Source organism: Portunus trituberculatus, chromosome 41 (genome assembly GCF_017591435.1).
Source record: "Portunus trituberculatus isolate SZX2019 chromosome 41, ASM1759143v1, whole genome shotgun sequence".
In the NCBI taxonomy this organism is placed as follows: domain Eukaryota; kingdom Metazoa; phylum Arthropoda; class Malacostraca; order Decapoda; family Portunidae; genus Portunus; species Portunus trituberculatus.
The window spans coordinates 39,547,416-39,574,915 of NC_059295.1; the positions used below are offsets into that span (position 1 = coordinate 39,547,416).

The following is a 27,500-nucleotide window of genomic DNA, read 5'->3' on the forward strand; positions in this document are numbered from 1 at the left end:
TGTGTATCTAAACATTTATATATAGTACTTCATTTTCTTTCTCTGTATACATGTAGTTCAGTCATGTAGAGTATACAGACGGATTGCCGTGTCTACGGGATGTGTGTATATACATGTACAAACGAGGTGCACATGCAGGTACGTAGGTTAGTGTGTGTGTTAATCACTCACGCCTGTGTGCACCGAGGCTTTGTTCCCTGTACATGAACCTTCATTGCCGTACACGTGGAACTTTGTTATTCGTGTACGTGCCAACCCGCGCCGCGTGTAGCCACTCAGCCTTCATTAGTGTGTTCGGCGAGGCTCACTGCCGTATTCACGTGAGCTTCATTATCGCTCACAGACAGGCTTCATTACTGTATCCACCAAGTCTTCATTAGCAGCGCGTAAGGTTCCCGCCTGCGTATCTTGTAAAACTTAAAGCGGTACTCGAGACATTGAGAGAAAACGGTAATGCTTCCCTCGAGAACTGAGCAGGGAGAGAAAACACTCGCTTACTGTTTAGTCTTTCAAGAAAACCAGAAAAGGCTGGTAGGAAAGGAGTGTCCCAGTGAAGAGCACAATAACAGCCGTGTGTATGTTGTTTAACCAGAAGAACAGGTCATTCTTAGCCTGGCCTATCAGCGTCAAGACCAGTGACGTCACCATCAAGTGGACCAATGGGAGAAGCGCCCTCTTCCTTCCCTCTTTGGTCGCCCCTCCCCCCACTGCGAGGCTCGGTAAGCAACTGGTCCCCTCCCCCCAAACCTCCGCCACCCCTCCCTGTCGCACTTCAGTGTTGGCTGCGCTCGCCCAAAAGCCCGCCCGCCCCTTCCACCACTACCACCACCACCGCTACCACCCTGCCTTCCACCACTACTACCACCCGCAAGCCTCTGGAAAATGTGTGTGTCAAAAGATAAATAACACCAGAGGGAGTCCATGTTTACCGCCACCACCGCCACCACCACTACTCCCCCTTGCTCTCTTTTATCTCCTCCTCTCTTCTCTTCTCTCCTCTTAGGCTTGGAAAACACCACCACCTCCACCACTACTGTCACTACTACCAGCAATGTTATGACTTCTACTACCACTACTACCGCCAGTGCTATCCCATCCCATCTCCCTCTTGTCTTCACTCCTACAAGCTTTACAATACCTGATGGAAGTTTGTCTGTGTTGTTCTGTCTCTCCCTCCCTCTCCGCCTCGCCCTTCCCGCTGGATCGTGTAGCGTGTGTGTGTGTGTGTGTGTGTGTGTGTGTGTGTGTGTGTGTGTGTGTGTGTGTGTGTGTGTGTGTGTGTGCATCTGTGTGTTTGTCTGTCTGTTTTCTTACACAACCTCCTCTCGTCTACCTTTCCCTTCTCTTCCTCTTCCTCTTCCTTTTCTTTTGCTTCTCCTCCTCTAACTCTTCCTCCTCCATCTCCTACTACTCTTCTTCCTCTTCCTCTTCCTCCTTCTCCTCCTCCTCCTCCTCCTCCTCCTCCTCCTCCTCCTCCTCCTCCTGGGATCTTCTGGCTCATATTCTCTTTTTCACACTTGCCTTGGATCACGAGTTTATGTTGATCTCTCTCTCTCTCTCTCTCTCTCTCTCTCTCTCTCTCTCTCTCTCTCTCTCTCTCTCTCTCTCTCTCTCTCTCTCTCTCTCTCTCTCTCTCTCTCTCTCTCTCTCTCTCTCTCTCTCTCTCTCTCTCTCTCTCTCTCTCTCTCTGGATCACTGCTCAGAAACCCCGTATCCTTAATAATCCCTAACCAGAATTATCTTTTATTTTTTTCACATTCTTTCACTTCTTTTTTTCTTTCCTTCCTTCCCTCCTTTCCTCCTTTCTTTCGCTCCTCTTTCCTTCACTCCATCGCAGACAACAACAACAACAATGATAACAACAACAATACCAAGAGCTTTCATCACTTCCCCTCAGCTTTCATCCCTATTTTCCCTCCATTAGTGCCCACTGTCCATCAGCTCTATCTCTCCCTTCCCTCTGTCTTACTTTCTTTTTCTATATATTGCCTTGAACTCCCTCCCTCCCTCCCTCCCTCCCTTTCTCCTTCTCGCCCTTTCTCCCTCCCTCTACCCACCAGTGACTTGAATGTCGATCTGTGTGACATGTTGCCTGCTCTGTGCTCCCTGCCTTGCCGTTCGCTGATTTGATCCATCTCGGTGTGCCACTAAAGGTGATTTTCTTTCTTTCTGCCTCGATGGAAATTTGTCTGTTCTTTTTTCCCCAGCACTTAAATTGTCTCCTTTTTTCTCTTCTCTTTTTTTTTATCGTTTATTGCAGGTGATTGTTATTGTCTCTGTTTCTGACTCCACTGGAATTTTTGTCTGTTTCTCTTCCATCCCGGCACTTATTGACTCATTTGTTTTTGCTCCCTTTTGCCGTTAACAGGTGACGGCGTCGATGATGATGATGGCCATTACAATAATTACCAAAGCAATGATATGCAGGTGAAACAACATTTAATTGATTCTCCTTTCTTCGTGTGTGTGTGTGTGTGTGTGTGTGTGTGTGTGTGTGTGTGTGTGTGGGTGTGTGTGTCTTAAGGAGGTCAAGATAGAATGTGAATTTATTGTTAGTGGTATCTTCACTTTTCGTTATCATTATTTATGCTAATCACCATTTGTGTGCCAAAGTAATGAGAGAGATATGATACGATGCGGCCCCACCCTCCTTGACTTCCCCACTGCTTTCCTTCGCCCTGTCTCTTCCGCGCTCTTCTCAACTTCCTCCTCTTCCTCCTCTTCCTCTTTCCTCCGCCTTACCACGCCTTGCCTCTACTGTCATCACGCTCATGCTAGACCGTTCCAGACATTCATCCTCCTGTCTTCTCTTTTTCCTGTCTTCTTTTCCTACCACGTCTTACTCGTTTTCCTCTTGCTTCTAACCCTTTTATTCTCTATCCTGAATCTCCTTATTTTTTTTACTTTTCCATCTCTTCTTATTAAACTTTCCTCATCATCTCAGGCTGTTCTCCCCTCATGCTTCATTTCTAAGTCTTCCTTTTCGTTCAAATGACTTGCTTTGTGTTATGTAATTCTGCCCCGTCCATAGAGCGCCTTATGACTCTGTTGTTGTGGTGTGGTCAGGCATCCATTTCTCCAGACCAGTCTTTCTTCATCTTTCTTATTTCATTCATCTATCCATTTGTTTTCACACTTCCGACATTCTTCTCATTTCAGTCAATCCTTTTTTCTCCCCCTAACTCTCTACTCCTTCCTTCACACCTTTGTCCAATCCAGTCACTTCTTGTCACTCTCCTTTACTTCACTCACTCTTGTTACATCTTTCATACTCCTGCCCTTATAATCCACTCATTTTCCATCATCTTTTCATTTTTCCACTACATTCATTCTTTCACTTCCGCTCCACCTCCACTCTGACCGGTACACAATCCACTCACTCCTAATGTATACGTCCCTTTCTCCCAGTCACTATTGCCACCCTCACCACCCTCATCAACCTTCTAACTCATGCTCCCCACCCTGAATAACAAGCCCTCACTCTCCACTTAGCCGCAACTCATTCTCACTCTCCCCCTCCTCGAACATTCCCAAATATTTCTTCCCTCTTAAACCACCGCTTGTCACTCCCTCTCCACACCCCTGCCACTCCACGTTATTCCTCCCCCTCTTTTTCGCCCTTCCCCTCAGCCATCATCCGGGGTCTCCTGTCGTTCCTATGCTGGTAGAGCCATTTAAGAGGTCAAAAACACACGCTCTACGAAAGCAACCACCCCACGCAGCAGCTCAATTGCTTTTCTTGCTTTATTTATGTGTTAAATAATCAAGCAAGGGTTGTTTTTTGTTGATGAGACGAATAATGGAAGGGAGGTTGATTCAATTTATGTTTTCTTTCTATATGATATGACTTGATATTTGAGCTTTTGATATTAGTCAAAACTGAGAGAGAGAGAGAGAGAGAGAGAGAGAGAGAGAGAGAGAGAGAGAGAGAGAGAGAGAGAGAGAGAGAGAGAGAAGGAACAGAATCGAAGGAACATTATCTAAGCGACACAAATCATGTGTGTGTGTGTGTGTGTGTGTGTGTGTGTGTGTGTGTGTGTGTGTGTGTGTGTGTGTGTGTGTGTGTGTGTGTGTGTGTGTGTGGAGATATGCCAGTGACCAATGTGATGTATGCGAGGCCAATCAAGTACAGGATATGGTAAGGAAAATGAAAACGATACTCTCTCTCTCTCTCTCTCTCTCTCTCTCTCTCTCTCTCTCTCTCTCTCTCTCTCTCTCTCTCTCTCTCTCTCTCTCTCTCTCTCTCTCTCTCTCTCTCTCTCTCTCTCTCTCTCTCTCTCTCTCTCTCTCTCTCTCTCATTTCTCAAGACATGTGAGAGATAAATGAACACAGCAGACTCAGGATTGGAGGCGAGTAGTATCTAGGAGTGAAAGAAACAACTATTAAGAGAGACTATGAATTATATCAAAGGAAAAACAAATCCATCCTGGTGAAGTACAAAGGAGAGGTTTAAAAAGCAATTAGAGGGAATGTAAGGAAAAAATGTAGCACGACTCTGAGAAACGAGGAAAATTATGAACACAATGCGGAGAAAGAAACAGAGAAAAAAAAGGAGACAGATAGACAAACTATATAAAGTGACAAACAAAAGTACTCATAAATATATAGTAGGAACTTGTACTAGAGAATTTGTCAGTGATGTATGTATATTCAAATTTAAAGGTAAGCACATAAAATACGAAATAAGAATGAATATAGATGTTTTATTAGATTTTCACGAGTACTGATGATACATTAGAAAGAAAAATTAGAGTATTGATAATGATAATAATAATGATGGTGATGATGATGATGATAATAATAATAATAATAATAATAATAATAATAATAATAATAATAATAATAATAATAATAATAGAAATAATGACAGTCAAATGTTATTGGTAAATTTCATACTTAAAATAATAGGCCAAGGTTAATTGTTTCTGTGTTGAAGGTGAATTAAGCAAGCAGAATAAAAATATGAAGAACAAAAAACGTCAATATAAAAATAGGCAGATTGATAGAATTAAAGAATCGTTGAAACCGAATAGATACAAGAAAACGCATCACAGTGGGACCGCGCTTTGTGGGCCCGGGGATCTCAGGTGCACGGGTTCGAATCCTGGCCACGGTCCTAGGTTAGGAAGGGAATCCACTCGGGGTAACGGTTTCCAAATGCCAAAACCAGAGTCCTCCTGACTTCTTTGTGAGGAGGCATCGTCCTAACCCTAATGTAATAGGGAAAACCGGACGTAAAAAAAAATAAAGATAAAAGATGAAGAAAACACACACACACACACACACACACACACACACACACACACACACACACACACACACACACACACAAAGACAATAAAATAAATGGAGATTTTTCAATGTATAGTGAGTAAACATACGTACCAAATCAGGAGTTAAATTTTGTGTATATATATATAAATGATGATAAAGGAATGTTCCCATACAGGTCATCCAAATTAATACAAAGGCAAACACTCAAAAGAATAAAAAAAACTTCCTCTTTTATTCTTTAGAAAGCTAAACAGGCACGTAAAGAAAACGTAACCAACATGGAAATACTAAAAGAAATTCTTGGTAATACATGAAAAGAAGAAAACAATATGAGAGAGAGAGAGAGAGAGAGAGAGAGAGAGAGAGAGAGTAAATATGGAGCCTTTGTTTCCACGCGAGAATATAAACTGAAGGAAATTAAGTCCCCAGAGGCCGGTTTGTTTAGTTACCCTGTTTGTGTTGACTTGTGGCTGGAGGGAGAAAGCCAAGATTATTTAATATTTATCCACTCTCTCTCTCTCTCTCTCTCTCTCTCTCTCTCTCTCTCTCTCTCTCTCTCTCTCTCTCTCTCTCTCTCTCTCTCTCTCTCTCTCTCTCTCTCTCTCTCTCTCTCTCTCTCTCTCTCTCTCTCTCTCTCTCTCTCTCTCTCTCTCTCTCTCTCTCTCTCTCTCTCTCTCTCTCTCTCTCTCTCTCTCTCTCTCTCTCTCTCTCTCTCTCGTGATAATTGGAATCTGCACATGGCAATTGTTGTTGTTGTCTTCTTGATGTTGCTTTGTGATTTTGTTAATATTTTCTTGGGTAACGCAAAATAAGAGGAAAATAACTAACTGACTGAATTACTTATCTACTTACTCACTTATTACTTACTTACTCATACTACTACTACTACTACTACTACTACTACTACTACTACTACTACCACTACTACCATCACTACCAGTACTAATCTTACCACCACCATTAATACAACCAATATTTGTACGAGTAATTACATCAACATTCCTTCTCAATACTTATTTATCTAAGCATACATTTGACCTATTGCACACACACACACACACACACACACACACACACACACACACACACACACACACACACACACACACACACACACACACACACACACACACACACACACACACACACACACACACACACAGTCTTCATTAGAGCTCCTCACCTGACTCCAGTCCCTTATCAACGCAGTGTTTTATATTTCCTTCTGTCTCGTGTTTGCTTCTGTCATAAACACTGAGGCTTTATGAAGTACTGAGCGGCGTGTTTCCGCTGCGTCCAGTCATCATCATTTTCTATTATTGTTTTTGTTACTATTATTGTAATACTTATATATTTCTTTAAATATTATAATTATGATCATCTTTATTGGTTTTCGTTATTCTTGTCGCTGTTGTTTTATACAGAATATCTTTGTATTTTTTTTCTCTTTTTTTTTACTTACTTTGCTAAACACGTCTTTAATTCTTGTTACTTATGTATATTTATATATTTGTATATAGTTATTATTCTACCATTATTATCATCACTATCATTATCGTCATCATACCAATCAGTTAGTGTTCTTTTAGTAATAGTAGTATTTGCAGTAGTAGTAGTAGCAGTAGTAGTAGTAAGTAGTAGTAGTAGTAGTAGCCGTGATAGTAATAGTAGTAGTAGTAGCAGTAGTGGTAGTAGTAGTAGCAGTAGTAGTAGTAGTAGTAGCAGTAGTGGTAGTGGCAGTGGTAGTACCAGCAGCAACAGCAACAACACTACGGCAAAAGAAAATGTCGTCTCTACTCTAATTAGTACACCTGTCTCTTTATTTACTCTTGTGTCTGGTGCCAGCAAACCAACAAATACTGATAAACATTTCCTAGTGTATTTGTTCACTCAACTTATGTAATCACTTTCTTCTTCACTTTATTGTTTGCACTTATCAATTACTCTCTCTCTCTCTCTCTCTCTCTCTCTCTCTCTCTCTCTCTCTCTCTCTCTCTCTCTCTCTCTCTCTCTCTCTCTCTCTCTCTCTCTCTCTCTCTCTCTTTTAAATAAATGAAAGAAAAAAATGAAAATGAGTGATATGAAAGGATATGATGACGAAGAGAGAGAGAGAGAGAGAGAGAGAGAGAGAGAGAGAGAGAGAGAGAGAGAGAGAGAGAGAGAGAGAGAGAGAGAGAGAGAGAGAGAGAGAGAGAGAGAGAGAGAGAGAGAGAGAGAGCAAGGATGGAAGGGAAGTGGTTCTAATCCATCACGTGTCAGTCAGGCTTCAGGTAAGCTCGCTAATTGATATCTGGGTGTGTCTTTCCTCCTCCTCCTCCTCCTCCTCCTCCTCCTCCTCCACCACCACCACCACCACCACCACCACCACTTCTTTCTCCTCCTCCTCTTCAGCCTCGCATCTCTTAACTTCCCTTTTCCCTTTCCTTCTTACTTTTATTTCCCCTCTCTCTCTCTCTCTCTCTCTCTCTCTCTCTCTCTCTCTCTCTCTCTCTCTCTCTCTCTCTCTCTCTCTCTCTCTCTCTCTCTCTCTCTCTCTCTCTCTCTCTCTCTCTCACTCTCTCTATCTCTATCTCTATCTCTCTCTCCATACTTCCCGCTGCCCAGTCACTCGCGCTGCTCTTCCCTTCCTCATCAGTGTGTGCAGGCTGACTCTTTTATTCCTGCCAGTAATTGAGTCGGAAAAACTGTCTTCGTTATCCAGCTGGTCCGGTAGAGAGAGAGAGAGAGAGAGAGAGAATATATGATGATGTGATGATGAGAATGAAAAGAAGTGATTATGTTTTGTTTTCTTTACGCCAACAACAAATGAGGAAAAAGGCAGAGAAAAAGGAAAGCCCTGATGATTCCTGGTCCGAGGAAGAATAACGAAAAACTAAATGAAAATGTATGAGAGGAAAAAGCAAAAGAAAAAAAAAGTTAAATGAATACAGTTTTGAATGAAAGAGAGAGAAAGGTAGAGAGAGAGAGAGAGAGAGAGAGAGAGAGAGAGAGAGAGAGAGAGAGAGAGAGAGAGAGAGAGAGAGAGAGAGAGAGAGAGAGAGAGAGAGAGAGAGAGAGAGAGAGAGAGAGAGAGAGAGGATGTGTGTGATGTCTATACCGAGGTTAGCAAGAAATGCACAGGAAGGAAAGACCATGTAATCTGGCTTGTGTAGGAGAGGATGGAAGAATCATAAAAAAAAACTCTCATTACTGGTTCACTGTTGCCTGGCGCTTGTATTCTCTTGCGGGGCTTCCGGATACACAGGATATTGTTACCATTTATACTTCCGCGCGCTGCACTCTCTCTGTTCTATCCCCAGTTGATCCAATTACTCTAATCCCTGCATTGTATCATACACCTAAATGTCTCTCTTTCACTTTCAGTAGGCCTTTACGGTAACGTGTAGCTTTAGAGTCTCTCCATAGCTGGTGGAGTGGAGTCCTGCTTCCCTGCCCTCCAGTGATAACTCTACGGTCCCAGACTATCGTATTTCAATAACTGGCCCACAATACTCCACCTTTACTTCTTTACCTCCATCCTCAGGCCTGTCACTCTCCCTCCCCCTCGCACCCTGATGCATGAGTGTCACCCTGGCCACCACGCCCGCGCCACCCTGGACCGTGTGTGCCCTGCTCGCTCTCTCCGCTCTAGGTGTTTTTACTCCACCATGATCACAAACTGTACATGTATTACCCTGTATATTGATCTGCTATTTTTTATCTGTGTGTGCACTGCCGCCCTTCACCACAGCCTTGCTCCCACCACACGTGACGGAGAAGGCTTCACACCACCGCCCCAATGCTGTCATTGTTCAGATAGCCGTCTTTCCTTTGCTATATTGTATAAATCATATACATACGGGTACATTCTGTCTCCTAGCCGCCCTGTAGATGTACATTACTATAGTTGATTTGAAAGTCCTTACACGTATGGTGTGTAATGCTTCCTTGTCTCCCCAGGTGGAAGGTAAAGCTCAACCAGCCGGCTGCAGGGGACGACGTGGACGGCCGCGGGTGGCTGGAGGAGGCGGCGAGCGGGACCTTCCAAGACTGGGTGAACGGCCTCCCTTACAGTAACTTTTCCTACGGCTCCGACAACTCCTCCATAGCAACCACCGCTATTCCCACCGTCACTGCAGCCTGCATCGCTAACGAGTCAACCGTGTGCTTCGGTGAGAACCACACCTCCATCTTTGACAACCCACCGCCGTTCAGCCTCGCGTCAACCGTATTCATCGGGGTGTGTCTGAGCCTGTGCATTGCCATCACCGTCGTGGGCAACATCCTGGTGCTCATGGCCTTCTTCTGCGAAAGGGCCATTCGTCAGCCCTCCAACTATTTTCTGGCATCTTTGGCTGTCACAGACATCCTCATCGGCTCTGTATCCATGCCCTTCTACACTGTGTACGTGCTGGTGGGCTACTGGGACCTGGGCCCCATCCTGTGTGACCTTTGGCTTTCTGTGGACTACACCGTCTGTCTGGTGTCACAGTTCACAGTCCTGCTCATCACCATCGACCGGTTCTGTTCCGTCAAGATCGCCGCCAAGTATCGAGCATGGCGCACCAAGAACCGCGTCATCATCATGGTGCTGGTGACGTGGGTGGTACCTGCGCTGCTGTTTTTTGTCAGCATTTTTGGGTGGGAGCATTTTATTGGATATCGTGACCTCGGCCCCGGCCAGTGTATGGTACAGTTTCTCAAAGACCCTGTCTTCAACACGTCTCTCATAGTCGCCTACTACTGGATTCCCCTTGTGGTCCTCTTCATCCTCTACGCAGGTATCTACCAAACTGCTTACGAGATGTCCAAGAAGGCACGGGAGAAACGGAAGCAAGCGCAAGCCATGATGAACCTAGGACCGGCCAGTGCCAAGCCGAGCCCCGCTCCAGTACTCAAGTCCACCGGCGCCTCCCCACCAGGCCACAATGGCAAAAACGAGGGCGGCGGTGGCATGACACTTTCGAAAACTCAGAGCACCCTCTTCAGTCAGGACCAGCCCAAGGCTGAGCCTCAAGGTGATGGCACAGAAAAGCATGTCGAAGACACTGGCCCTTCCCAGAAGACGTCTTCCAAAACACTAACAGATGTGGCAGACCTTTTAGAAAAGAACATGGAAAGAGACTCTGAGAAATCAAGCAGCGGCATTGAGAGTGAGGACGAGAAGCGCCGCAGCAGCTTAAACCTTGACAAGATGGACCAGCCGGCCTCCACCCTGCCGTCCGTCCAACCACCCAGCCTGCCCGCGATGGCGGCCCGCTGCCTCCTGGACGTGGACACCACCGTCACGCGTCTCACACAGCCTGCCATCCAGCCAGTACCGGCCGACTCAGCAGCGGCGCTGCTCAGTAGCAGCCACTGGGGCAACGGAGACTTGCCACAGACAGGCTCGTGTCCCCTCAGCCTGCTGGGGGAGCTGCCCATCGTACCACCGCCACCATCCTCCACCCTGCACTTCGGTATCCATCCCCTGGCGGCCTCGACGCCCCTCAATCCTGCTGCCTCCTCCCTACTAGAGCCCATCGCGCCTCCAGCCATGTTTGCTGACTTCCCGATTCCATCGCCTCCACCGCCACTGTCACGACCCATATCACTGGAACTGAAGGCCACCACGCCCACCGGGCCTGACTCGATCATGTCAATGGACACAAGTGACATCAGGTTCATGGATGAAAGCTCCGTAGTTGTTCCCTCGCCAGTGGTAGAGACTCCGCCATCGTCCAGCTGGACACACCAGAACGGCACGCTTTCCGTTGACGACATAGCGCGCTGTCTGGACGCCCCCACCGCAGTCCCCTCTCCATCAAACACTGTTACGCCTACACCAATCGCCTCCGTCAACGGAAATGAATCCCTATATAATGGCTCTGAGTCACTACACTCCTTTCCCAAGTCGTCAGCCTCAGAACCCAGCCCACCGCTGCCCCCTCACCCGTCGCCCACAGAAGGTGTCACTGCGAACCCTTCCTCTCTACCACAGACCGGCGCTGCGCCCGCTGTCATCACCACAACAGCCACTGACAACACTGCCACTACAACCGTGACCCTCTCGCCGCCTGTGGTGTCCCTGGCCCCTGATAGCGAGTCTAACAGCGTGGAAAGTTTCCGCACCCCAGCCAACGGTGGTCTTCAAACAGACTCTCTTGTCATCCCAAGCCGAGGACTTGACAGCAGCATAGAGCCAGACAGCTTTGCCGAGACCTCCCAGGTAGACGAGAAGACGCGTCCAAAGAAGGCTGTGCTCAGAACTCTCGGCAAGAAGATGCGTCTCAAAAAGAAGAACAAAGACCCCGAGAAGGACAAGAAGTCAAAATCTCATAACCGGGCCAACAAGGCCCTGAAGACCATCTCGGTAATCATGGGAGCCTTCGTGGCCTGCTGGACGCCATACCACATCATTGCCATCATGGAGTCCTTCTGCCAATGTACCAACGCCCACGTCTACATGTTTTTCTACTTCCTATGTTATGCCAATAGCCCTATCAACCCATTCTGTTACGCCCTCGCCAACCAGCAGTTCAAAAAGACATTCACGCGGCTCCTCAAAGGGGACTTTCATATAAACTAGGCGGGTATTATCCTTCGACGAGAGTGTTGACGAAACGATAGCTTAGGTGTGAGTGTTGTGAAGAAATTGATGAGCTGGTTATCAAACGGGACCCAATGTACATTTGTGTAAGTATGATAGAGAGAGAGAGAGAGAGAGAGAGAGAGAGAGAGAGAGATCCCTAATACCTCATTACATTATCGTCTTAGCAAGTGAGGGAAGTCTAGCAAATGGGTACAGTAACAGACACATCGTTATTCAACACTCACCCACCAACACCTGCCTCACCCGCCTAACCTCCCAGCCCGCCAGCAGTCACCTACAACCAGCACTTCCCGCCTCTCGCAGCCGCCCCACCCGACGCCTACATGCCCGTCACCAAGAACAATAGCTGCCGCACTAATCAATAAGGTGGAAGGTGTTTATTGGTTGCATGGGAGAGACAGGTGTAGAGGGGGGTTGAGGAAGGAGGTGTTCAGGTGTGCTTCCTGACGGGTTGCCGGTGTCCAGGTGCGCTAATGAAGGTCACCTAATGTAGGGAGGTGAGGCACGTGTGTGTGTGTGTGTGTGTGTGTGTGTGTGTGTGTGTGTGTGTGTGTGTGTGTGTGTGTGTGTGCGTGTGTGTGTACGTGCGCTCGCGTGCGCATGGAATGATGAGGATCACCTGTTGGAGTGCAGTGGCGTGAGTGACAAGCAGCGAGATCTCTTAGTCGGTGTTTGGTCGCCGTGAAACTTCATTTCATGAGATGAGCAGAACAAACCCGTGTGTGTGTGTGTGTGTGTGTGTGTGTGTGTGTGTGTGTGTGTGTGTGTGTGTGTGTGTGTGTGTGTGTGTGTGTGTGTGTGTGTGTGTGTGTGTGTGTGTGTGTGTGTGTGTGTGTGTGTGTGTGTGTGTGTGTGTGTGTGTGTGTGTGTGTGTGTGTGTGTGTGTGTGTGTGTGTGTGTGTGTGTGTGTGTGTGTGTGTGTGTGTGTGTGTGTGTGTGTGTGTGTGTGTGTGTGTGTGTGTGTGTAGTGTGTGTGTGTGTGTGTGTGTGTGTGTGTAGAAGAACGTGATGAAGGTTCGACAGGCTTTTTGTTCCTTTTTTCTTCTTGATTTTTGTGTCTGTGTCGATGAGGATGAAGGGGCACGAGGCGGGAGGAAGGGAGGGACAGTGAGGTGTGAAGTCGCTGGAGTCGCTCGGAAGAGGACACGCTTGAGAGGAAAGGCGAGAAGAGAAGAAAACACAATAGGGAAACTGTGACGGGAGAGAGGAGACCATTGTATGAAAGGGACTGGATCATAGATATGGTCACTTAGTTTTCATAAGTTCAATATCTATTCAGAATTAAAGTTTGAGTCAATCACTGTCATATGATCGAAGTCATTAAAAGATGTATTTTATTTCTGTTCAATTTTCAATTCAAGTTGTCAATTCCATTCCAGTTAATTTCGTCATTGTTTATCTTATTCAACGCACATGTCTTTAGGTCCAAATAAATTTTGATTTTCCATCCATTAATTAAAAGAATACTGTTTTTTCATAACTTAATAGTTCTGCCAATCACTAAACAAAGTAAGGCGAAGCAGACAGGATGCTGCGCCTCCAGTTAATTGTTATTCCTGTCCCAATACTGTAATTTTCAGGCGCACTTGGCTGAAATACGATGTCACTTCCAGACACTTTTCCGTCTTTTGGGCAGAACAATCATTTGAATCATCCATGATTGCCACTAAAGAGAGAGAGAGAGAGAGAGAGAGAGAGAGAGAGAGAGAGAGAGAGAGAGACAACATTGCAAAGAGTGTGAGTAATGCACTGCAAAAGATAGTTGATTTACAATCATAAGTTTATATCAATTCAGTCACCAATCATTATTTGTTTATTGATACCAAACACATTTCGTTACTTTTTTTCCTATTTAAAATTTGATTCCAATAACCTGATAAATCAAATCAGCTTTGATACGATTTTAAGTTTTCATAAGTGTCCCCAAGCCAGGCCTGCAGCAAAGCAGTGAAGGATGCGGTGCTGCAGCGCCAGTGGCGATTGTGCATGACGAGTTCACAAATAATCAACTATAGGAAGCGGACTGATGGACTGTAGGAGTGTGCTTTAAGCTGCATTATATAACTTAAAGTAAGAAATGTCAGATAATAAAGCCAAAACCTTTTCTCTCCTCACCCTTCTCAATGCAGATTGGCAGGGAAGGAAGGAACACCAAGGAGCATGGAAATCCTAAATGGAAAATTTTTGTATAATAAAGAAATTATATAAATCAGAACTATAATAGTTAAGAGGCAAGCTCACTAGAATCTTATCACGGACAACGACATAAAAAATAGGAACACTTTATAGCGTTGAGAGGAATTATAATTCGATTATATGAATCATAATACATCATATCTTAATTAAGAATGAAAATTTTGGTACTCTATTTTGAATAATTTCATATTGTGATTTCAAGATATTTTACCATGTCTACAATGTCTACACTGCAATTACTGGACTGTTTTTAATACGTGACATACACAAGACTTGCTGACAGTGAAGTAGAAAATTTGCTAAAGAAAACAAGCAGGTCAAGTTGTTACCGGTACATAATGACCAAAGAAGGAATTAAGAACACCGGAGGAAGTCAAAAGCACAAACACCGCCTAGGGATGAGGTGAACGGGGGAACAATGAACGAAACTGCGGATATGAGTGGGACGAAGAATCATGAGTTTGTAACAAGGCAGACATACGAGAAGGAATCAGGGCACAGGCAACTGAAACGAGTAACACAAGTACTCCTCTTTTTCATTTTGCTTCTTTTTAAGGCGACTGGTCAAAAGCGTCAACACGAAGAGAAAAAATCGATTAATTTATCGCTTGTCGAAAAAAGTTAATCATGAAAAAATTATTTTGCCAATTCAGTTACATAGGTGTCTCAAGATAGGAAAGACAAAGATAAAGAGTTTATAGTTGACTAGTGAAAGAGGATTACTGTAAGGCATAAAGACTTGTTTGACTCGATCATAGCATGATGGAGGCGGTGGCGTAGTGGATAAGGTGGTGAGCTTGTGATTCGGCAGACGTCCATGTGTTGTTTCGAATCCCACCACATACCGTTATGAAACTATGTCATTTATCGAGTGGTTTAAAGTTACCTACATGTCACCATGATACCAAGGATCTAGGTGGTTACACCAAAGATGCGCTTGGGTGGTGATACAGGCCTTAATATGGGTATCACTATAAATAAAATTGCCTGTGCCACTAATGGGCGGAAGCTTAACAGCGCTTCCCACATATATTCTTTAAGTATCCCTACAGGCGCTATAGGCCATACCTTAATTTTTTTTTTTAAATGACCACTTATAATTGTGCTCGAGTAACGGTTTCTGAGTTTATGGAACAAATAAAACACGAGTCACCGGAGGCACTAAAGTTCTAGATTTAATTTCACGTTCCCTCATTGTTGTCTTCTTAAATCATGATATTTTCTTCATCCGGACCATTTTAGTAGGCTTGATATTTCGTGACAGTCAGGGTGTCGACTACTGTACTGCTGAATTTATCTTGTTCATGTTCATGTTCATGTTCATGTTAATATGCAAAGCATTGTAAATGCATTTATTGAACTAAGTTACATTTATGTTTTGTAGAATACAGAACTACTAAAGTGACTCTAGTACGAAAATCACCCCTAAAAGTCGTAAATAATTATTTAAAAAATTTCCAGTAATGAAATGACTGAAGACAAGAGGGCATGAACGAAACTTAGGTCACGAGGCTCCAAATTATACATATCGCTTAAGGGAGTCTGTAGGGCGAATCATCAGAAATAAACAAGAAGAGAAAGACACAGCGGAGACTTGAACAAGAGAGTAGAACACAGGATGGGAAGACATAAACAATTTTTTAAGACACGAGGCTTCAAATTACACATATCACTAAAAATATATCATTGAGGTGTATTTGTAGAAAAGGCAATAGGATAAAGACAAGGCGAGGACTTGACCAGGAGAGCAGAATGCACGGGAAGGAAACTGGAGAGCATCACCCGGCAACATGACGAAGGAAAACAAAAAATAAATTGATAAATAAATGCAATAAGCTGGAGTTCGTCGCAAAAGGTGGGGATAGTGACAAGGAAATGAGTTCTTCCGCAGTGTGCTCTGTCGTAGGATATTTTACAAAAAACGGATCAACAAGAGGGAAACAGAGGAGGGAAATACGAGACACAGGTAGCATTCATGGAACACAGGAACACAAAGGTCATCCAGGAACTCGGAAACACTACAAGATGACAAGTTGAAAGAACGGATTAAAAGAGAGGTGAAGTTCAAACGCAAAAGCCTTGATCACTAAGAGAGCACAAGGTGGTGGACAGAGGTGGAAGGTTGGGTACACACGGGCCTGATAGGAGTGGCTGGCTGCCGATGGTTAAACAGACAGATAAATAGAACCAAGAACAACAAGGGAATCCAGAGAGAAAATTGAAACTGGGGGACAATTCGAATCCCAGGAAATAGAGTTCGATGAAAGACAGGCTGTGTGTGTGTGTGTGTGTGTGTGTGTGTGTGTGTGTGTGTGTGTGTGTGTGTGTGTGTGTGTGTGTAAGAGAGTCTTTAGATTCTAACAAATAGAAATTGTAGCATTTTCATAGTATTTTTTTGTCAATGTTGGTATAAAGTTTAAATGAGAGAGAGAGAGAGAGAGAGAGAGAGAGAGAACCCTGAGGTATCTGAGGGAGGAATCCTTTATGTGGCGGCAGGAGAGAGAGAGAGAGGCGTGAGAGTGTTAGTGGTCCTCGCAGTAGAGAGAAGCATATCAGATTAAGGCAAAGAGTGGAAATGCTCTTTACGTCCTGACGCTGACCTCCTACCTGTAGTGTGTGTAGGGAGGGAGGGTGCCAAGGGACAGTTCAAACGCCATACCCTCATTGGTCCCTTGAGCACTAAGGCAAGGAAAGCAGCATTCATTTTATTCCTCTTTTCGGTAATATTACGAAATTTCCCTCATTTCACTGTGGTAGGCAAAGCTATAATGTTTTCTGGTAATAACGCTGCACCGTAGTCTTCATTGTTATATGCATCTTTACTGCGTGTGGTTATTCTTATTTTTTGTAGTGAATGAATTAGGATGGTGGATGTACGTGGCAATTAGTTAGTGTAGGTGAAGAAAACGATGACAACTTATATACGAAGTGAAGTAGTATATAATTTCACTTAAGAAAAATGTTGTTTCCTCTAATAAAGAGAGAGAGAGAGAGAGAGAGAGAGAGAGAGAGAGAGAGAGAGAGAGAGAGAGAGAGAGAGACTGTAACTAAATCTACCCAATATAATTTTCCCTCTTCCTTTCTTCCATAGCATTACTTCTCTGCTAAAGGAAAAAATAAACTTTGCGAAAAAAGAGAAGAGGAAGAACTAAAAAAAAAAACAGTTGGAAAAGGAGAAAAGATGAAAATGATCCGAGAGGGAAAAATATGAAAGGCCACTAAAAAAAGAAAAGTAGAAGAAACGTTCATAACTTTCCCTCACCATCAAGGGAAAAAAAGAGGAAGTTGAGGAAGACGAGTATAAAAAGAGAAAAGAAGTACAAGGAGCAGAGAGAAAGATAGAGAGACCGATATATATATATATATATATATATATATATATATATATATATATATATATATATATATATATATATATATATATATATATATATATAAAACAGGTGAGAGAAAGAGACAATGAAGAAAACAATAAATGAGAAAAGAAGAAGGAAGAGTTGAAGAGAGAGGCTGTTACGACTAATAGACAAGAAACAAAATGGAGCAGATAGAGGGAGAAATAAGACCAGTAGAAAATGAAGGGTTGAGGGAGCAAAGAAAGAGCCAAGGATGACCAATGGGAAAGGGGAATAAACAGGAGCATTGAAAAAGTAGCCAGCTTGTCTCTCTCTTTTACCATGCGACACGGTGTCTTGTCTCATCTCGATAGCGGGGCGGCTAAGCTAGGTACGCCGACGAACACATTAGAACCAAGGCGAAAGAGAAAAAGAGAGTGCAAATCGAGGGGCCGTGAAAGAGTTGGGTGATCTTAAAAGGAATCTCAGTCGGGCATGTGAGAGCTTGACTTAGCATGATATCTGGTGCCTCCTCTCCTAATCTTAAACCCCAGTCTCTCTCTCTCTCTCTCTCTCTCTCTCTCTCTCTCTCTCTCTCTCTCTCTCTCTCTCTCTCTCTCTCACACACACACACTTTCTTAAGTTATTATGTATATATTGATGTAAATGTGTGTGTGTGTGTGTGTGTGTGTGTGTGTGTGTGTGTGTGTGTGTGTGTGTGTGTGTGTGTGTGTGTGTGTGTGTGTGTGTGTGTGCACTTAGATAGCTGGATAGTTGAGTGTGAACAGATAGTGGATAGGTAAGAATGAGTGTTTATATGCACACGTATCAGAGAGAGAGAGAGAGAGAGAGAGAGAGAGAGAGAGAGAGAGAGAGAGAGAGAGAGAGAGAGAGAGAGAGAGAGAGAGAGAGAGAGAGAGAGAGACCAAAGACAGCAAAGTCAGGAAGAGAGAAAAGTAATGTGATGTTCGATTTGTTCTGTCAATAGTATATAAGATTAACAACAAAAACACGTAGTATTGTCAAGTTTGTTTTTTACCCTTTCTCAGCAGCAGCAGCAGCAGCAGCAGCAGCAGCAACACAATTGTTACCCTACTACCACCAACAGAATCCCGCCCGCCATTCTTCCTACCTCAACCTCCCTCCAAATTAAAGGATAGTTTATTTAACCGTTCTGTATAAACAACACTACTATTTTCTCCTTCCATCCATACATTCCTCCCTCCTTCCTTCCCTTTCCTCTCCAGCGATTAATGGCAAAAGATGTTCATGTATGTTCCATTTAGATGTTAACACCGTATGGAGGCAAGTAAGATGGCCACGCTCGTCTAACTGCTACCTAAATAAACCAAACACAATTTTCTATCTATTATTTGTGATTAATGTCAAGAATGTTGGTCGTCCTGTGTGGTGGCGACGCGGCGGCGTGCGGTGGCGGCAATCAGAGGACACGCGGTGGCTTCCTCACGTGCCTATCCCGGACTCTCTCTGTTACTTGATGTTGCTTTCAGTGGATGCCGTCGACCCGCTCACCGCCACCGTCACCGCCGCCGCCCACACGCCAATCAGTCGCCACCGGAAGAGCGTGGACACTGTCTCTCATAAGAATACTCAGAATGTAATGTACCGGAAATAAAATGTATGACGCTGTTGACTTTGAACCAACGACCACATCAACGCGTAGAGCAGAGAGGAGAGAAAATAGGTGAGACAAAATATTGGATGGAATTACGGGTACACAGGAAGAAAGGAAGAACAGACACCAGCAGATTTATTCCTGTACGTATTAATGATGATAACCTACGCATAGAAGAAGAGGAGTAGAGTGGAACAAGGGTTACTTCCGCTCACCTCTCATGCCGGTAACGAGGCTGCAGAAAATACGCAGACAGGAACACCGGGAAACTTCAAGAAAAACAAGTAGGAAGAGAAAAAGAAAAGGCAGCAAAGAAAAAATATAATAGACTGCAGGATAGGAGGAGGATGAGAAAGAAAAAGCAAAAAAAAAAAAAGATAGGGAGGATCCACCGTGCAATTATAGGTTGATAGGATGGAAGACAGGGAGCGAGGGTATACCAAATAGGATTAACAAAGGGGACGGCGCGCGGCTCGGCACCTCTCGGCGACCCGGCGTTAAGGTAAGTTGTGCCTCGTGTCGCGCTCAACTCCCCCGTGACCTTGATGGTGAAGACAGGGAAGCGTTGGCTGGGGTGAGGCCGCGACACAGGGCTGTAGGAAGACGTGAAGGAAGGGTCACAGAGAGCTTCCTGGTCACGTCCCTTTTGCTTCGTGGCGTCCTCTCGGTGGCGGTGTGTTAGTTTGAAGGAAGAAGCTTATTGGAGGCTTTTAGGGAAATTCCTGAGTGTGTATTTGTGTGTGCAAGATGCACCTTATGATGTGTTTCTTGGGTTTCATCACTCATTCGTTTTCACTGGCTCCTCCAGTGCGCTCTCTCTCTCTCTCTCTCTCTCTCTCTCTCTCTCTCTCTCTCTCTCTCTCTCTCTCTCTCTCTCTCTCTCTCTCTCCGCCTCCATTCCGCTCTGGCTGACACTTCCAGACTACCATTTCAGGTCAATACCCAAACACTCCTTTAAATCCTAACTGGACGCACACTGACCCAACCCCGCCGCCGCCACACCACCACCATCACCCTGTCACCACTCGCTCCCGCCCCCCACCCCCCACACGCTGCTCTCCAGGGGGCGGCACCACTGCGAGGAAAGTGAGAAAAAGAGCCATCTAGAAGTGGTAACACAGGCCGCTTCGTGGAGGAATGTGAGAAAGAAAGAGAGAGAGAGAGAGAGAGAGAGAGAGAGAGAGAGAATAAGGAATGAATTTGGATTTTGTTCTCTTTTTTTTTGTCTCTATTTTTTTTTCCTTTTCTCTCAGCTTAAGGAAGTATGGAGGATGAAAGGGAGAGTCTGTTAGTTAAAGGCGCCGGTATGTAACTTTGTTCATACTTCATAATGTACTACGTGTGTGTGTGTGTGTGTGTGTGTGTGTGTGTGTGTGTGTGTGTGTGTGTGTGTGTGTGTGTGTTTATTTACCTGTCGATGTCCTTACTCGTGAGCGGAGTACACACGCTCTCTCTCTCTCTCTCTCTCTCTCTCTCTCTCTCTCTCTCTCTCTCTCTCTCTCTCTCTCTCTCTCTCTCTCTCTCTCTCTCTCTCTCTCTCTCTCTCTCTCTCTCAGCCTTACGCCGAAACAAACCGGTGAGGCACATCGAGGTATTGACAAGATTAATATAACTTACTCGTGAGCTGTTTGTTGCTAGAAATGATTGCTCTTGGGGGCATCACGTCTGGTATACATATTCTCCCCGACGCATCCCAGGCAACGATACTGAGGCGAGAGGGAATAAAGACTCACTTGAAATACATCACTGACACATGAGTAAAATAATAACGATAACCTTTACTCTTATTCACAATTTATGATTTTTCTACAGATATTCGATTAAGAGTCCAGGTATTGGTTGTAGGAATTGATGTATCATGTCGTATTGTACTGACTTTTTAATTGTCGTGCCTACTGAGAGAGAGAGAGAGAGAGAGAGAGAGAGAGAGAGAGAGAGAGAGATCGCTCAAAGTTCAAAATAGTGATTGATGATACACATTTCAATTTACTATTAATTCATTGGTACCTTAAGAGACATATTACCTTCACCTAGTAAAAAAAATACAAATATGTAAAAAGTGTGTTACTTTGAAGTAATGGTGATTGATGAGACGCGCTTCAATGGGGATATTTTCCGTGTGAGGAAGGTGAGGACATAGCCAGGCTCATGCAGCGTCTCCTGATAGGATGGGAAGCATGGAGGTGACAGCCTGTTAGGTCCCCGGAGCCTGGCCTCTTCCTTCAAGGCTCAGTATTGAGAAACGCTATGCTCTCTCACCACGACCATTTTCAAAGGCCACAGAGATGATTAGGCAAATTCTCCTGAGTGTTTCTGCTACTAAATACATTGAGATTCTGTTAAACTGTCACCAGAACCATAGAAAAAAACACCCTTTGATCCCCATTTGATTTCATCGAGAGCCTTTTGAAAGTAGTGAAGGTAACAATATATGTTTCAGAATATAGTCCAACGTCACAGCAAGCCTCACCACCAAACGCCTTCTTAAGGGACTGCGATCTTCAGTAAACCTTTTATTTCACCTTTTTGTTGTCCTTGATTAAAGTATCTCTTATATAGGCGAAAAGTACAATTAGACCTCAGGTATCTATATCCACCTGCTACACACGCACACAAACAGAACGACAAGACTAAAGCTCAGATCCACTCCACTATAAATAGGTAAATATAAATAAGCAAAACACACACACACACACACACACACACACACACACACACACACACACACACACACACACACACACACACACACAGATACAGTACCAAAGGCTTCGGTCGGGCTCTGTACACTGCCGTTAAACAAATATAACTAAACCAACACATACAGAAACACACACACAGAAGGCCATCAAAGGTGTATTAAACAAAGATGCAGCTCTAGTAATAATACAAAAGAAGCACGTAAACCACCACATTCCACGCCCTAGCACACTAACCGTTCTCTCTCTCTCTCTCTCTCTCTCTCTCTCTCTCTCTCTCTCTCTCTCTCTCTCTCTCTCTCTCTCTCTCTCTCTCTCTCTCATGAATTAGTAAGAAATAGCTAGGTTTGTAAACGAGCATTATTTCTACAGTACACGTCAAGTAGTTCACTGTGTGTGTGTGTGTGTGTGTGTGTGTGTGTGTGTGTGTGTGTGTGTGTGTGTGTGTGTGTGTGTGTGTGTGTGTGGTGAGCAGGGAAGGGAATGGAGGTAAGGCAGAAAACATGTCATTGCTATAGCCTGCGACAGGTAGGAAAAGGCTGAGGGGACACGTGAGAGAGAGAGAGAGAGAGAAGGGACCATGGAAGGGGAGCACACACACACACACACACACACACACACACACACACACACACACACACACACACACACACACACACAAGGATTTCCTCCTACCTCACATTTCTCCTCTTCTTTTTATTCTTTCTCTGCATCATTTTTTTTCGCTCAGTAATGCTTCTTTTCTTCCTTTTTCCTCTTCTTTCTTCTTCTCTTCCTCCTCTTCCTCCTCCTCATCCTCCTCCTCCTTCTCCTTCTCCTCTTTCTTCACATCCTCCTCTTTAGCCCTGTATTCCTCCTCCATCTCCTCCGCCCCTGTTCGCGTTGCGCTCCATTTAATTCCCACAATTCCACCGCGGACTTAAAAACGGCCTCGGGACAGCCTTTTATCGGAATCTTATGCTTTCCGCTTGTATTTTGTTTTTTCCCATTCTCTCTAGCACTTGTGTTCGTATGGGAGAAAACGGAAGGTGTTTTTCTGTTTACAAATGGCGTCCGGTCCTTCGCAGCAAACCGTCCTACCCTTTTCTCTCTAGCCAACTCTTGTAATCCCATCGCCACCTGGATACTTTGGCTCCAATCATTCCACTTAGGGTTGTTTGGGAAGGCTACGGTCCCTTCCAATTTGCTGCCCACGTAAGTGCCAATCATCGCATTTGGTAGATAATGAAAGTGTTAACTGTTCGTCCTCTCCCAAACCTCCTCTGCCTCCCCCTTTGTCCCTTTGTCTTCTCTCTCTCCGTGTTACTTAGAAGAGGTGAGATTGACTTAACTAATTAATTGCTTCACTAACTGACTACCAGCCTGGCACTTCTCCCTCGACCTGTTCCTTCATTTGGCTCCTGCGCGGCTCCTTACCGCCAGACACACCCATAACCTTGCCCTCCTTGCCACGCTCTCTGACGTCACTGGCGGACTCTGTGCTCCTCCCTTGCGTCCCTGGTATGGAAAGACTAGATCACAAAGCCAGGTAGATGACGTAATAATACCCAGGCCCTCAGAAAGCCTGGCGAAGTACGGAAGTGACCCCACACCGCCTCCTCCCTGCCGCACTACCCACCAACTTCCCTAACTCTCGGCCCTGCGCGGTGTTGCTTTCGTAAGACAAGGTCGATCAACACACAAACTACATAACACTCTCGTCCTTGGAAACCCTCCTGCACTTCCTTCCCTCTCCCACACATCCATCCACCCATCCACCCTCTCTCCCCTTCTTCCTTCTCCCGCTCTTCCCCCCTTCCTTTCTTCTCTTCCTCCACGAAGGTCCCAACGAGGCTACTCAACCGCCTTCCACCTTTCTCCCCACCTCTCTTCTTTCTCCTCCTCCTCCTCCTCCCCTGCTTGTCAGTTTCAAGACCATGAACGAAAACTTGTCTGTCTCTCTGTCTGCCGTGTTACTCTGTCCTTCGCTGACAATCATTCCACTAGTGCCCGAAGCTCCTCCTCTCCCTCCTTGACCCCCTTCTCCTCTCCCCTCTTCCCCTTTTCCCATCCCCCTCCTCCTCCTCACCCTCCACCTGCTCTTCCTCCTCCTCCTCCTCTTCCTCCTCCTCCTCCTCCTCCTCCCTTCTGCTCCTTTTCCTTCTGATCTCCATTCCGGCCCACCTCCTCCCGCCGCTGCGTGCACCTGGCGGTTCCGAGGAAAAAGGTGGAAAAGAGAAAGCGGCAGGTCAAAGACTTGCAAAAAGAGAGGAACGAGAAAATATTAAAGGAAATCATGCAAGAAGGGATTTCTCGGTGTCTATCTTTTCCCCTCTTAGGACTGAGGCGAAGAGAATGTGCTGGCTCAGTAATCCGTAAGGGTCACTGAGATGATGAAAGAGCGAGAGAGAGAGAGAGAGAGAGAGAGAGAGAGAGAGAGAGAGAGAGAGAGAGAGAGAGAGAGAGAGAGAGAGAGAGAGAGAGAGAGAGAGAGAGAGAGAGAGAGAGAGATGGTATGTTGCTGGTTTCCGTGCACTTCGTAAAAAATGTGTACATGTTTAGCGAGGCGTTAGTCTTTTATCTTAACACCAGAGTGCCATCTGCGAGTATTTCTTTGTTTGGGTCAGCTTGATTTATTGAAGTGAATGTCACGTGGCCGTCTCTGCGCTGCCATCCACGAACCCAAAGAAAGAAAGAATGACCTTTTGAAGCAGAATTCTCCCGCACACATGTACTATGTCACTTTAAAAAATGTTGCTGTCACTGCCATTGATGGCAACGCTGCAGTTTCCACGATATAGAAATGCATAGTGACGCTTTATTTTGTACACACACACACACACACACACACACACACACAGGGACACTGTGTGCATGTACGAGTTACCTCATTACACAGGTAACCATAAAACATGAGGGAAGTGAAGGAAAAAATATGCTCAGTGTTCCTCTGAAATGCACAGACATTAATGAAAGGTTACTATATCTTTCGAGGGGTCGTACCTCATCGGAATGCCTAACTCATACCACGCCAGAAAGCAGATACCGGTAAGGCACTTCAGAATGCATCAGCTGGAGGGTGTATGATAACAATGAGCCTCTATTGACCCCCATTGTCCTGCGCTCATCGTCGATAACACATTAATTCGGCAACAACGCACTGCCTTCATTACCTCGTCACCACTCATGATTCACTATCCGTGTGCCGATGCTTCGAAACACTATCACATGGATGCTGCCTACCTCCCCCCCTCCACACACATGGTACATACCGGTCCCTGTCCTTGATGAACGTGGCACTGGCGCATGTCTGGCCGTGTGTGTATACATCCACGACAAATTATTGGCTCGTCTTCCCCTCCTCCATATCCATGAAAATTTTTGCCACAAGATTCGTTTGCGGCGTGAATGTAAAGCAGAAGTAGAATTCCCACAAGGCGCCACGTGATCTCAGCGGCAAGAGTGACAGATGAGATAAAGAGGACGAGGAAATTTCAACCCCTTGCCAGCACTCTTATTTTCCCTCCTGTGCACTCCCTTTGCCGGGCGCTGAGTCGTGTTTTCTGTGCCGTGAGTTCGCGATGGATTCAAACGTACATACAGGAGAACGAGTCTTCCGCCATGGCTCGGGAGAGAGAGAGAGAGAGAGAGAGAGAGAGAGAGAGAGAGAGAGAGAGAGAGAGAGAGAGAGAGAGAGAGAGGCGGTGAATCTGATGTTTATAGCGTTTGTCTGACAGGTTGGTACTTGCTTAACATACCTAACAACCAAGAACACTTTAAACGAAATGAATTGAGAAAGTACCTTAAAACAAACGGTGATAAAAACAACGAAATCGTACCAGATATAACAAGTCAAGGGAGTTAAATGACACGTCGGTAGTTGACAGCATTTGGCAGGCGACCAGTAAAGGATGTTGCTGTGTTGTGCATAGTGTGTGAGTGTAAAGTGAAGCAGAGAAGCAAGCCAAGCCGAGAGTAGAGGCAATGGCTATACAGTAAGTCCATTTATAGCACACACACAGACACACACATACACCGCGCAGTGTAATGGTTAACACGCTCGACTCACAATCGAGAGGGCCAGGTTCGAGTCCCGATAAGCGGCGAGGTAAATGGGCAAGCCTCTTAATGTGCGGCCCCTGTTCACCTAGCAGTAAATAGGTACGGGATGTAACTCGAGGGGTTGTGGCCTCGCTTTCCCGGTGTGTGGAGTGTGTTGTGGTCTCAGTCCTACCCGAAGATCGGTCTATGAGCTCTGAGCTCGCTCCGTAATGGGTAAGACTGGCTGGGTGACCAGCAGGCGACCGAGGTGATTTACACACACACACACACTCTCTCTCTCTCTCTCTCTCTCTCTCTCTCTCTCTCTCTCTCTCTCTCTCTCTCTCTCTCTCTCTCTCTCTCTCTCTCTCTCTCTACCATGCAAGTCATATTCACTAATATCTACACATTATGTATATATATATATATATATATATATATATATATATATATATATATATATATATATATATATATATATATATATATATATATATATGTATATATATATATATATATATATATATATATATATATATATATATATATATATATATATATATATATATATATATATATACATATACACACACACACACACACACACACACACACACACACACACACACACACACACACACACACACACACACACACACACACACACACACACACACACAAACAAACAGGTTTATAATCAAACAAACATCCATGACACACACACACACACACACACACACACACACACACACACACACACACACACACACACACACACACACACACACACACACACACACACAAACAAACACAAACAAACAGGTTTATAATCAAACAAACATCCATGAGCATACAGCCAGCTAACAACGATACACACACACACACACACACACACACACACACACACACACACACACACACAGGGAGGGACAGACGGACGAATAGATGAAAAGTGTATTATATATAAATGTTGGGCAGATTGTTTTGAAGGAAATGTTTAATCGTTTAATTCCCTTTTGTCTTGCGGCGATTAGTTGTGATCGCGTGGGGGTCAGACAGACGAGGGACAGACTTAAGGATTTGTAAGAGAGAGAGAGAGAGAGAGAGAGAGAGAGAGAGAGAGAGAGAGAGAGAGAGAGAGAAGACAAGTAGATAGATCGGATAACAATTAAATAGATAGATAAAATAAATAGATGGATAGATAGAAACTGAAATAGATATACAGTGAGAGATAAAAATGACATAAATAGGCGACATTTCAATAGAGACGGATAGATGGACAGACAGATGTACTGGATGAATGAATGGACAAGCACAAAAATTAAACACACACACACACACACACACACACACACACACACACACACATACACACGCGGAAATATCAGACTGGAACAAAGACAAAAATAATCAAAAGAAAGAGAAATAAAGAAGGAAAACTAAAGAATGTCAAGAAGAAAGAGAAACATAATAATTGAAGACTTTTGTATTGCATGTTTGTTAATTCTTTTGAAGATGGATATCATCACATGCACTTTTGAAAAACACTCACGATATTGTTGTATGCATATTGTTTCTTTTTTACCTTTCCTTTATATTATTCATAGCAATGTTATCATCATGCAACAGAATCAGAAAAAACGTAATAATTGGAATAATAAAACGTGTGTGTGTGTGTGTGAGTGAGTGAGTGAGTGTAAAAGCGATGCCTTCGAAGTTTATTCATCCTGGTAAGATTCATTGGTTCATTCACGAGTTCGAACAGAGA

The 27,500-nt window shown here is 44.6% G+C and overlaps 1 protein-coding gene across 1 annotated transcript in view; it reads left to right on the forward strand.

The window, feature by feature from the left end:
- LOC123516425 (muscarinic acetylcholine receptor gar-2-like) overlaps positions 1-27,500 on the forward strand; it is a 333,883-nt gene that overhangs the window by 268,586 nt on the left and 37,797 nt on the right. Inside the window, exon 2 of the mRNA XM_045275690.1 lies at positions 9,215-12,614. Coding sequence (XP_045131625.1) covers positions 9,215-11,822 — 2,608 coding nt within the window. The 3' untranslated portion in view covers positions 11,823-12,614. Of the gene's footprint in view, positions 1-9,214 lie in introns of the transcript that reaches the window.